The sequence below is a fragment of the Ipomoea nil genome, unplaced genomic scaffold (assembly GCF_001879475.1).
Source record: "Ipomoea nil cultivar Tokyo-kokei standard unplaced genomic scaffold, Asagao_1.1 scaffold2928, whole genome shotgun sequence".
Taxonomy (NCBI): domain Eukaryota; kingdom Viridiplantae; phylum Streptophyta; class Magnoliopsida; order Solanales; family Convolvulaceae; genus Ipomoea; species Ipomoea nil.
The window spans coordinates 1,670,323-1,683,649 of NW_017619356.1; the positions used below are offsets into that span (position 1 = coordinate 1,670,323).

The 13,327-nt window shown below is 36.2% G+C and overlaps 1 protein-coding gene across 1 annotated transcript; it reads left to right on the forward strand.

The window, feature by feature from the left end:
• The first annotated feature begins 2,608 nt into the window (after positions 1-2,608).
• LOC109162311 (aquaporin PIP2-7-like) lies at positions 2,609-5,185 on the forward strand. Its single transcript, XM_019311043.1, has 3 exons — positions 2,609-2,990; positions 3,564-3,859; positions 4,687-5,185. The coding sequence occupies exons 1-3, from the start codon at positions 2,690-2,692 to the stop codon at positions 4,936-4,938; spliced, it is 849 nt and encodes a 282-aa protein (XP_019166588.1). The 5' UTR covers positions 2,609-2,689; the 3' UTR covers positions 4,939-5,185.
• The last annotated feature ends 8,142 nt before the right edge of the window (positions 5,186-13,327 follow it).

Below are 13,327 nucleotides of genomic sequence, written 5' to 3' on the forward strand. Positions count from 1 at the left end.
TCATCGCATAAGTGGCATTGCCTGGATCACATTCTTCAACAAAACCTCCCTGCCCGCTCTCGATAGAAACTTTGCGCTCCAAGAACGAATTTTAGCAAGAATTCGGTCCTTGATGAACCCCAATATCAGTTGAGTTTGCTTTAAGAAGTTAAAAACTCTTCTTACTTAAAAATCATCGAGTCACTATGTTTTATTTTTTTATTATTTTTTAGGTCGAAATGTAATGATTCTGTGAATGAAAAAATTCACTTTTTGAAGATAAAATGAAAAAAATTCTCGCATATGAAATAGAATATAGTATGAGCATTCATCAATTCTTTAGACGTGGAAATTAATAAAGCCAGCTAGTATATTCATCACCACTCCAACACATGCCTTAGCCACTACTCGAAATCTCTCTCTCTTTTTTTTTTTTTTTTTTTTTGGAAGTATTTGCAACTCATACTTTAATCATTTAATGAAAACGTTGTCGAATTGACAACATATAAAATTCTTTATATTAAAATAAAATTGGTTCTTACTAATTAACCAGAATATTTCAAGTCAATTATTTTAGATTTTTTACCCTTAGAGTATAGGGACTAGGGAGTAATATTTAGTCTAATTTTAAACAACATATAATTATTACCGTGTCTTTTGCTAAAAGAGTAAAAGAAGATAATACGGGACAATTTTGTCATATTCTAGCTAGGGGGGTTAGTGAACAGAGTTTTCGACAAACTACTCGTGTTCGTGTTCGATAAGTGTTCATTTATGTTCGTTTGTTAAGGTAAACGAACCATTAACAAACAAAAATTAGAGCTCGGATAATAAACGAACAGAGCTTGAACAGTTGTATGCTCGTTTGTGTCCGTTTCATAATGTTCGTGAACAAGCTCGTTTGTGTTCGTTTATTAATGTTCGTGAACAAGCTCGTTTGTGTTCGTTTAATAATGTTCGTAAACAAGCTCGTTTAGTGTTCGTTTAATAATGTTCGCGAACATGAACGTAGATTATTTCTTGTTCACGAATGAATTGTGATCATGAACATGTGTAGGTGTTTGGTTAGTAAAGGTTCACGAACGTGCTCATGAATGTAAACCAACATGTTCGTTAACATTAACGAACACGTTCATGAACGTGTTCGCGAACGTGTTCGTTAACGTAAACGAACACGTTCGTGAACGTGTTTGCGAACGTTAACAAACACTAATGAACGCTTAGCAAACGAACACGAACAGGATTTTCAAAAACCTTAACAAACGAACACGAACACGACCACCCCAAAATTTTTAACAAACGAACACGAACAACCTTCGTTCGTTTATGTTCGGTTCGTTAACAGCCCTAATTCTAACTAAATCATTGATTGTAGCGATATTTGATGTAGTAAATACGTTGCGATTTTTCAAATACGATGTATCAAGTCGTGAGGTCAGATTATAGAGGGATCTTTTAATAATTTGCTTGTTGATTTAAGTTTTAGGCTCGGGTAATGACGTGAGGTCAGAGAGTCTTGAGCTAATGATATGGTAGGTGAAGATGCCTAAAAGTCTTTCTCTTACCATTTAATGCGATATTTATAGGGGGGGGGGGGGGGGTGAAGGGAGCACATGTCAGGGGATCGGAAGCTCTCTTGATTCCCCCACGTGTGCTAAGGTTCATAACGTCCTCGTTTCCGTTACGATCAGGTTGAATTAAAGAAATAAGGGAATAAAGAAGTAAGAGGCTCTCTAATTAAGTGAACTTGGTCGGACAAGCCGTCCCGACCTAAGATGGTTGGGGCGGGTCCTAAGGCGGGGCGAAGACTACTGCCAGCTAAGACTTTGCCCGGTTCTCAAACTCAAGTCGGATTGGTCAATTTTTGAGGTCTATTATGCAGGAATAGTTCCGCCTGGTGATTTGATTGGATACTGAGCAGATATGCAGTACGTATAGGCAAGTACACCCGGGGATATTCCCTATCAATAATTTTACCTATTTGTCTAGAATTTTTTTTAAAAAATACTTTTAGTACTTAACCTTTTTTTTTGTTTTTTGTTTTTTGTTTTTTGTTTTTTTTTTTTGTTTTTGTTTTTTCATTTTAAAAAATTTCTAAATATCTAAAATGACTACCATGCAACGAAGTGAATTTCATATATTTTTTAAAAGCGAGGACATTTTAAATTAAAGCTAAAAGATTGATTAAAAGTGAATTTTTTTAAAAATCAAATATTAAAAGTAAAAAATTAAAGTCAATAATAGTGATCAGAACTGATATCATATATGATTAAGAAATCAAAAGAAAAATAAATTCTTAAATGAATTGTATTAAAGTATAAATCATGAAGCTCTGAAGGACCATTGCATCAAAACCACACTTCCAAAAAAAAAAAGTAATTAAAAAATTATATTATATATTATGATAAATTAAAATTTGCCATGCATATATTTGTGTGAGTTGTCTAAGAATATGTGGTGGGTAGTGGTGCCATGCAAGCCAAGATAACAAGTTTGGTAAAATGAATTATTGAACAGATAGAAATTTTTTTTAAATAATTAAATAATAATAATAATAATAAATTATAATCAATTTCAATGATTAAAAATCATATTTGTTCACCACTCTCCCTCTCATAAATACATACCCCTTTTCTCCTTCACATCCCACCACCCTCCCCAAATTAAAAGCAAAAAAGAAAGTATATAATAAAAATACTTTTGGTTAGCTATGGCTAAGGACATTGAAGGCACGGCGGAGCATTCGGCCAAGGACTACCACGACCCGCCGCCGGCGCCGCTGATCGACTTCGATGAGCTGACAAAATGGTCTTTTTACAGGGCCGCCATCGCCGAGTTCATCGCCACCCTTCTCTTCCTTTACGTCACCGTCTTGACGGTCATCGGCTACAGCCACCAGACCGACTTGAAAGCCGGCGGCCAAGACTGCGGCGGCGTCGGCATCCTCGGCATCGCCTGGGCTTTTGGTGGCATGATCTTCATCCTCGTTTACTGCACCGCCGGCATCTCCGGTGAGTCATCTCCGTTCTCATTCATTTCACAATATTAACATTTTTTGGATCACGAGTAAATCTGGTGTTGTGATCATACCTAATAAAAGAGCACAAGGCCAGGAGATAAGTCCAACCTAGTTGATCGGTTCAAATCAAGAAGATCATCAATAGGTAGCTCCTGCTCGCCGGGAGTTGAACTTGTAACATTGTGTTATTAAGTTAATAGTCTTGTTCCAAAAGCTTGAATCCTCAACCCTAAAGGTCCCACCCTGATTGAGCAGATAAAACTAAATGCTGGTTTGCACAAGCGATTTGTCCACTTTGAGCCTAATTCCTACACTGCCATTCTCGAGTTTCGAATCTTGATCTCTTGCCCAAAATACTATCTACTTCCGTCGTATGAGCTATTAACTTAACAATTTGACAAATTTAATTGGAGTTGTCTCATCACAATACTAACATTTACCTAGATACCATTTGTATCACTATAAATAGAAAGAAACGTTTACCTAAAAAAGATATCGTGCATATTACTATAAATAGAAAGAGTGGGTAATAATATTTGTTTTGGTGGATAATATATACACGCAGGGGGGCACATAAACCCGGCGGTGACATTTGGGCTATTTGTGGGGAGAAAGGTGTCACTGGTGAGGGCAGTGGTGTACATGATAGCACAGTGTTTGGGTGCTATCTGCGGTGTAGGGTTGGTGAAGGCGTTTCAGAAAGCTTATTTTAACAGGTATGGCGGCGGAGCCAACATGCTGCAACCTGGCTACAACAAGGGGACTGGTTTGGGTGCAGAGATAATTGGTACTTTCGTGTTGGTCTACACTGTCTTTGCTGCAACCGATCCTAAGAGAAATGCAAGAGACTCACATGTTCCCGTAAGTACATCCTCACCATCACCACGTTACATATCTCAAATAATGTGTTTTGTTTTATTGCGCCCTTGAAGGTGTGGCCCAATAGGTAAACTATGATTTTTGTATATATGTTAAGTTCGTTATCATCAGTTTAACTTTTATGAGTGATTTGTGAGCTATTACATAAGAGTGAGATCTAGCACTCCTTGATTGGTTATGGCTAGCTCAATTAGCCCGTCCAAGTAGTGCAACAGTGTTCTCAGACAATTATGGCGGTCTATGTCGTCAGGTTTAGATTTGTTATTCGAGTGAGTTACCTTGTTGAGTTGCGCTATAAGAGCATCCTCAATAGTTATGGCGGTGTATGTCGTCAGGTTTAAATTTTTTATTTGAATGAGTTACCTTGTTGAGTTGCCTTATAAGAGCATCCTCAATAGGGAATTTACTCGATTTTTGCCAGTTCCTTTTGGCTTGGTGTAAGAGAGAAAAAGGAAAATGGTACATCGCAAGAATAAATTTTTGCGGGTCACGTCGAAAAAAAAAAAAAAAAAAACTGTTTTAGTGCACCCTTGGCACACTAACAACACCCAACGGGTTGGGGCGTAAACAATTTTTTTTTTCTTTTCTTTTTCTCTTTCCTATTTAGCAAGTAAGAAATACGACAATAATTGATGCGGTACGGTTGTGGATACTCTAATTTATCGTGTATATATATGTAACCAAAATAAATCATGAATTGTATGTAACACTTAATAATAGTTAAACAATTTACTTGGGACATGTGACATAGTATTATTGAAGATCAGAGTTAATTTTATTAACGTTGTACGTTTGTACTGGATGTGAAGGTGTTGGCTCCCCTTCCGATTGGATTTGCGGTGTTCATGGTACACCTTGCGACAATTCCGATCACCGGAACCGGCATAAACCCGGCGAGGAGCTTCGGAGCGGCAGTGATCTACAACAAAGACAAGGCCTGGGATGACCAGTGGATCTTCTGGGTCGGTCCGTTCATCGGAGCTTTCGCCGCCGCCGTGTACCACCAGTTCGTTCTTAGAGCTTCCTCCATCAAGGCTCTTGCATCTTTCAGGAGCAATTAAATTTAATTAATTAATTCTTCATAATAAAACCAAAGTAGAAGGAAATAGAATTCCCATTCTGCCCTCGATCCTTGGTTTGGTTTCATTTGGTTTGATGTACTCTTGTGTTTGTCTTCTTCACCCAAAAAAGTCTTTCCATTTTTTTTTTTTGGGTTTAATTTATAATTTGCTCCATCTTGTAATTAAGTTGCATAAATATTGTGTGTATTCTTGCTAAAGCTACTTGTTTCCTCTTTAACTTATTCAAGCTAAGTTGTTTCTGATAATTTTTAACTCTAAATTTATGCGTCACTCATCGCCTACGCTATGGCAATAAGGAATAAGATAAATTGCGAGATGTGTCTCAAGTCTCAACTGTCCTATAGACTTTAAATATTTTTATACTAGTATCTCTAATAAGACCAAATTCATACATCTCATTTTTGGTGATTTGAACAATTTTTTTCAATTATCAATTTCAAGATTTGGACCCAACATTTGTCCTTCTCAATAATATGCATTCTCTTGGGGATAGGGAAGAGACTTTTTGGTTTTGCATATATTCGAAAAATTGTCTAAACTCCAAAAAAAAAAAAAAATGAAAAAAAATAAAGAGGAAAAAATGGATAAAAAAGAATAATTCACAGTTGATAATTTATTGATAACATAAATAGTAAATTAAATTTTATTATAAGTAATTTTTTCAAACTCATTGAGTATGTGATGAATCTATGTAAAAGTTGTTAGACATTTATATAATCTAAACACAAAATCAATAACATGTAAATACAAATAACGAAAACAACAAGTGAATCAACATATATTACCTTCATCATAGTTGTATTTTCAACGTGGTGCAATGTTACCTGAAGAACTGAAAGGAATTTTGTTTACCACTTGATTCTTCTTCTGAAAAAGTTGAATCCCCAACCCCAAGGACACCCCACACCCCGGTCGGACAGAACATCTGGGAGGATGTAAATCATGGTAACTCAACTGAACCACAGAGGCTAGACCTTTGCTTACTGCGCACAAGGAGCCCCCATTCTTGGTCAATTGGATGGTATAGTTTTTTCTAGGGAAAATGGTCAAATTAAATAAGTTAGTTGAAAAGTCAATTAGCCCTTTAAACTTTTTAAATGTGTAATTACATTCATCAATAATTTATTTTGATGCAACGAAACCCAAAAATAGGTTAATGACCTGCTATCATATATAGGTCATTAGAGTTATAGCAACCCGCTGGCGAGATTCCGGCGAAATTTCAGACAACAAAGTGACCCGCGAATATAATGGTCACCGATGACGGAAAAGGAAACGAAGGTCACCTTCTCCGTAGAGAAGGAGTGGTCGCCTTCTGCTGGAGAATGCGACCTTGGTCTCCTTCTCCGTGACCGGCGACCATTCGCCGGAATCTCGCTGGCGGATTGCTGGAACTATAATGACTTGTAATACCAGGTTATTAACCGGTTTTTTGAGTTCATTGCATCAAAATAAATTGTTGATGGGTGAAACTGCACGTTTAAAAAATTTAGGTGACTAATTGACTTTTTAGATAAAGTTTGATACATATTTGATATTTTTAATAATAGAAATAGTAATAAAACTGATTTTCTTAAATGTTTACACATTAGTAGTTACCCATTTTGACCAAACTTTTTATTTTTTATTTTTTATTTATTTTTTTATAATAGTTTAGTCAAACTTACAGACTTTTTCCCTATTTGATAAATGAATGTTAGCTGATTGGTTAGAGAGTATGATTATTTGATAACATTATCTGATTGTAGAAAGGTGTTGTTAAATTAGCTATTAGCTGATAGCTGTTTGGTATAATTTCTTTTTCTAAAAATATTAATTGAAAAAATTACTTTGAGCAATTTTTTGAATTTTAACATTTTAGAGTTACAAAAAGTTAATTAACCAAGCACTTATATTAATTTTTTTAACCAAGTCAAATAGTTAATAGTCGTCAAATAAGTCAAAATTAACCGAACTTTATAAATATATAAACTACTATATATACTTTACGGAAAATGTGTTACATATGCAATAATGTATGTCTTTAGGTAGAATTATTTTTGAATAAATTTAACTATAATTTGATTGAATTAGTCTTATTTTGTAAAATACAAATTGGATTGAAAACTAGATGAGGAGTGGGTGTGATGTTCAAATAAAGTAAGAGGGTAACTCCACCTACCGACTGCATTCCATGGGAGCATTCTCGTCCTCTTGCTACCTTAGCTTACATTATACTATAAATAAATTATTAAATAGTGACATGTTATAATAACGATGTCCCACCTAATATGCGATATTCGATTTGGCTCTTCAGTCTTGAGGTGACATTTATGTAGCTCCAACAACAACAACAACAACAACAACAACAACAACAACAACAACAACAACAATAATAATAATAATAATAATAATAATAATAATAATAATTCATTCTTTGATTTATAATATTGGACTAGAGACTTAAATGATCAAGTCCAGCATCTCATAATCAAAACGTGACACTGATTGTTACGTAAGTATAAAAACTGTAAAGATTATATATAGAAAATATATTCTATTAATCTCTCTATACATAATTAGGGATGTATATATATTCATTCCATATACATAGGCTACATATTAGGTAGATTTCTTTTATTCATTATTTTACCGTTATATTGTTTTGTATATATATCTATCTTTACTTGTTTATCATCATCACATATGGGAAATATATTACAATTCTTCTTCTTCTTCTGCGTACTCTTCTTCATATCTCTCTCTGCACACAGTGCATTTCATGGTATCAAGAGCTTTTTTTTCTTCTTTTTGTTAAATACTCATCATGTCCCAACATTCATCCCATACATTATCTCCCACAACTGAAACCTTAACTCCTTCAATTCCATTGTTGTACCACCATCAAATGCCACCCATGTTGATATCGAGAGCCCTGATTTCCTCCATTCCTCAGATGGCACATGCACTACTCTTGTTGTCAACCTTCTCACAGGCATTGACAATTATTATCCTTGGTCCCTTGCAATGACAATGGCCCTAAAAGGAAGAAACAAGTTCTGTTTTGTTGATGGCACTCTTCCTAGGCCACCTGCAACCGATTCTCACCATGCTCGTTGGCACCGAGTAAACAATATGGTAATGTCTTGGTTGCTAAATTTCATCCATCCCTCACTCGCCCAGCCACACTGTTTTATATGCTCCTAATGCTGCTACTGTCTGGGCCGATCTCAAAGTGCGTTTTTCTACTGCAAATGGTCATCGTATTTATGATCTTGAAAGGCATATTGCAACCATCAGGCAACAAGATTATTCTATTGTAGATTATCATAACATCTTATGTGCACTATGGGATGAGTTGACTCTGCTTGATCATCCACCAGTATGCACATGCTCAGCGCGAACGGCTTATGCTTCTCAAATGGAGCGGCGCCGTTTATTCCAATTTTTGATGGGTTTACGCGAAACATATACCCAAACACGCAGCAATCTCCTTCTCAAAACTACCATGCCAACCGTTAAAGCAGCTTATAGTTTACTACTCCAGGATGAGACACAACGGACAATTTATCAATCTGACTCTCCAGCAAATTCTGTAGCTTTGCAAACTAATGCACATGGTAAGTCTTCTTTGTCCAGTAATGTTCATTGGTCCTCTGTTGTTCCACCAACAATTGACACATCAATATTGGGTAAATACCCACCACCTCTACAAACTACTGGCCAAACTAATGAGATGACACCAAGCTTCGCTAATGTTGCCCACCAACCGTCTAATCGATCCACCCAAACTCGTTCAAGGCCAAAATGTACACATTGTGGACTGCTAGGCCACACCCAACAAGTATGTTATAAGCTTCACAGGTATCCTCTAGGGCACAAGTATTACAAAAAGGCAATACCAATGGCACCCCAACATCCACTCCTACACCTCCACCACCAATTACAGGTTCCATATCTTCAGACTCAATCCAACACTTCGTGAGGTAAAAGAACCAAAGGCGAATCTTGCTGGTATGTCTCTCACACTTGCTTCTATTTTTAATGCATCAACTGAATGGGTTATTGATACTAGCGCCACTGATCATGTATGCTTTAATTATTCTCTCTTTAATTCACCAGCTATCAGTGCTTGTCATATGTCAACTATATCAGTTCCAAACGGAGATACCGTAGCCATTCATGGCCTTGGCAATATTACAATATTCAATAATTTAACTTTGTTTAATGTTTTGTATGTTCCAACCTTTAAATTCAATTTATTATCTGTGCACAAATTGGCCAAAGATTCAAATTGTAGCGTTATTTTTTTTCCTAACTATTGTGTGTTTTAGGACCTTTCAACGAAGACGGAGATTGGTCGGGGCCATGAACGTAATGGGTTGTACTACCACTACTGGAAATTATGAAATTTCCGACCACCTGAAAGTGAACTTGAATCAAATTGATACCAAAAAGTGGTCGGAAATAGCAACAAATGTTTTTCCGGATACCAAAAGTGGTCGGAACAAGGCTTTCGACTTGATTTAAGATCACTTTCAGGTGGTCGGAAATTCCATAATTTCTAGTAGTGTACCTAACCACAACACCCTCACATGCATTACTCACCACTACACCAAATACATGGCACTCTAGACTTGGTCATCTTTCTCATACTACTTTTCAAAAATTAATTACAGTATTAGGTTGTTCTGATTTTCAAGACCCTTGTGATATTTGCCACATGTCTAAACAAACTCGCTTATCTTTTCCAATTAGCCGTACTGCTACTACTGCATGCTTTGATTTAATTCATGTGGACATTTGGGGAAAATATTCTTTATGTGGCAAGGGCTTTACGTTTTCAAGCAGGACTCCTCATATCCTTTTGGGGTGATTGTATTTTGACAGCCACACATCTCATTAATCGTACCCCTACCCCTATTTTACAACATAAAAGCCCCTACGAGATGTTATTTGGTCACATTCCTGATTTTTCTAATTTACACACATTTGGTTGTCTTTGTTACGCTTCTACTATATAACACCATCCTAATAAATTTGATTCCAGGGCTAAACGTTGTATTTTTCTTGGTTACCCTCAAGGTCAAAAGCCTATAAGTTAAATGACTTGGATACTCAAAAGGTATTTGTCAACCGTGACGTAATTTTTTACGAAAATATTTTTCCTTTCAAAACAACTACCACTTCATCCTCACCTCCTAATAATCATCATGTTTTGCCTCTACCTATACCTCATATTGATGTTGGTCACCCTCTAACAGTTATGCCTCCATGTTCTCAACCTACACATGAAAAATCTCCTTCCACATTACCGAATTCTCAACCTCCAGTACCAATACAAACACAATCACCATCTGAACCTACCCCACCACCCCATTCACCATTGACCGGCTCTCATACTTCGATTCCACCTCCAACAGAGCCACCTTCTGAACCTACTCCACCATCACCACGACGTTTAAAACGTCAATCCAAACCCCCTAAATACTTATCAGATTATCAATGTTACCTAGCTACCATACCCAAATATCCACTTTCTCATTTTCTCTCAAGTCCATCCCACTCACACTTCATCAATTCAATTACCAAAGAAACTGAACCAACTTCATTCTCAATAGCCCGAATTAATCCTAAATGGCAGAAGGCAATGGAAGAAGAGATTCAAGCCCTCGAAGCTAATAACACTTGGTCTCTTCAAACTCTACCGCCTGGAAAAACGGCTATTGGTTGTCGATGGGTCTACCGCATTAAATATAAACCTGATGGAACAATTGAAAGATATAAAGCTCGTCTTGTCGCCAAAAGGTACTCCCAGCTAGAAGGACTTGACTACACGGACGTTTTTGCCCCTGTAACTAAATTAGTGACCATCCGCACTGTCCTTAGCATTGCCGCCGGACGAGGATGGCCCACTTGTCAGCTTGACGTATCTAATGCTTTTCTACATGGAGATCTCAATGAGGAAGTTTACATGCAATTACCACCTGGATTTCGTCGAAAGGGGGAGACTAGAGTTTGTCGACTACACAAATCCCTCTATGGCCTCAAACAAGCTTCAAGATCTTGGTTCACCACTTTTTCTAACTCTCTCTTGTAGCTGGTTTTATACAATCCAAAGCTGATTATTCAATGTTCACTTATAAAAGAGACTCTTTTCTAACGATCTTACTTGTCTATGTAGATGACATTATTATTATAGGGAATGACATGGTCATTACGAAACTACTCAAAAAATATCTTGCGAGCAAATTCCATCTCAAAGATCTTGGTTCCCTTAAATACTTTCTTGGCATAGAAGTGGCACGTTCATCCAAAGGGATCTTTCTAAATCAACGGAAATACGCCCTTGAAATCCTTTCAGACACAGGACTTTTGGCATGCAAACCTGCACCGACACCCATTGAGTTCAACCACCATCTCAATCCTCACGACGGTGATCTCCTCCCTGACCTTTCCACTTACAGGCGCTTAATTGCTCGTCTCCTCTATCGTACGGTAACTCGACCGGACATCACTTATGTAGTCAATCTTCTCTCACAATTTATGTCCGCTCCACGTGAACCACACTTGCAAGCAGCACTATGCATTGTTCGGTATATCAAAAATTCACCGGACCGTGGCATCATGCTACACAATCGTAACTCTTTGTGCCTGCATGCTTATTGTGATGCTGATTGGGCCTCATGCCCAACCACACGCCGACCAACCACTGGTTATTGTGCCTTTCTTGGCACAAGTTCAATCTCATGGAAAACAAAAAAGCAATCTACTGTCTCAAGGTCCTCAGCTGAAGCCGAAGCGTGCAATGGCTAATGCTGCTAGTGAAATCACATGGCTTCAACTATTACTCGTTGAATTAGACATTCCTACCCACCCGGCACAACTCCACTGTGACAACCAAGCATCGCTCCACATCGCCAACAACCCTGTCTTTCACGAACGAACGAAACATGTTGAGATTGATTGCCACTTTGTTCGTGAAAAGATTAATGATGGCCAACTTCGCACCACCTACGTTCCTTCAACGCAACAATTGGCTGACATATTCACCAAAAGTCTACTTCCATAATCATTTGAAGCCATCGCATCCAAGTTCATGCATCACCCATCAGCTTGAGGGGGAGTGTAAAGATTAAATATAGAAAATATATTCTATTAATCTCTCTATACATAATTAGGGATGTATATATATTCATTCCATATACATAGGCTACATATTAGGTAGATTTCCTTTATTCATTATTTTACCGTTATATTGTTTTGTATATATATCTATCTTTACTTGTTTATCATCATCACATATGGGAAATATATTACAATTCTTCTTCTTCTTCTGCGTACTCTTCTTCATCTCTCTCTCTGCATACAGTGCATTTCAAAAACAATAAAGTTACGTAATCACGACTAGCTATATTTTTTTAATGTAATGGTAAGAACTTGATATGATAAATTATATTAGAACAAGCGGAGGTTTGGAGGGTCGCGGGACTAGCAGGTGTTGGGAACAGATTGTTGGGGTGGAAGCCGGGAGGATTGTTAGAGCAGATTTTGAAGCTCACATGGGTTACACCTTCACTAATTATAGTTTTTGACATAGTAATAATTAATAAACGTTTGATCCTTTAATAATTAATACTCACAATACTCCCTAGCATCTTAATCGATTAATTTTTAATAAAAAATTAAACATATATTATTATAAGTCAACACCTTAAATAGAGTTTCCGATTGGAATCATGGAGTGTCCTAGTCCATTCCATACATAAAATTGATTTTTTAAAGCTATTTAATTAATAATTTTTTAATTAATAAATTGATCACATATATAAATCATTGGTATGTTCTGACAACCAGATTTGTATACTATGCTTAGCACTCAAATCTTCATTGAATTGACTAAGGGTGTATTTATCCTAACTTTCATAAATTTTGAAAAATTTAATTGTATTGATTTTTTAAGTTATTTAATTAATAATTTTTTAATTAATAAATTGATCACATATATAAATCATTGGTATGTTCTGACAACCAGATTTGTATACTATGCTTAGCACTCAAATCTTCATTGAATTGACTAGGGGTGTATTTATCCTAACTTTCATAAATTTTGAAAAATTTAATTGTATAAACTTTAAAGTACAAGAGGTCAATTCAAAATTTTAATTTTCTTTTAAAGTCATGCGTTATTCATTTAAAAGTTTTAAAAAATTAGGTGATATTCAATTAAAATTTTTATCTTTAAAAGTCTATTGGTATTAAAAAGTTATGAATGAACTTTATAGACTTTTTTATATTAAAAATTTCGTAATATTTTTCCTCTCAAATATAAATATTTAAAATTTAGCCCTTAATACTTAGATTTCTAAACTTTCTTTCTGCCAATTCT

Excerpts from the sequence above, each read along its gene's own strand:
- LOC109162311 (XM_019311043.1), top strand. The coding sequence starts at position 2,690 with ATGGCTAAGGACATTGAAGGCACGGCGGAGCATTCGGCCAAGGACTAC. Across the intron at positions 2,991-3,563 it reads CTGCACCGCCGGCATCTCCG|GGGGGCACATAAACCCGGCG; the intron begins GTGAGTCATCTC and ends ATATACACGCAG. Across the intron at positions 3,860-4,686 it reads CAAGAGACTCACATGTTCCC|GTGTTGGCTCCCCTTCCGAT; the intron begins GTAAGTACATCC and ends CTGGATGTGAAG.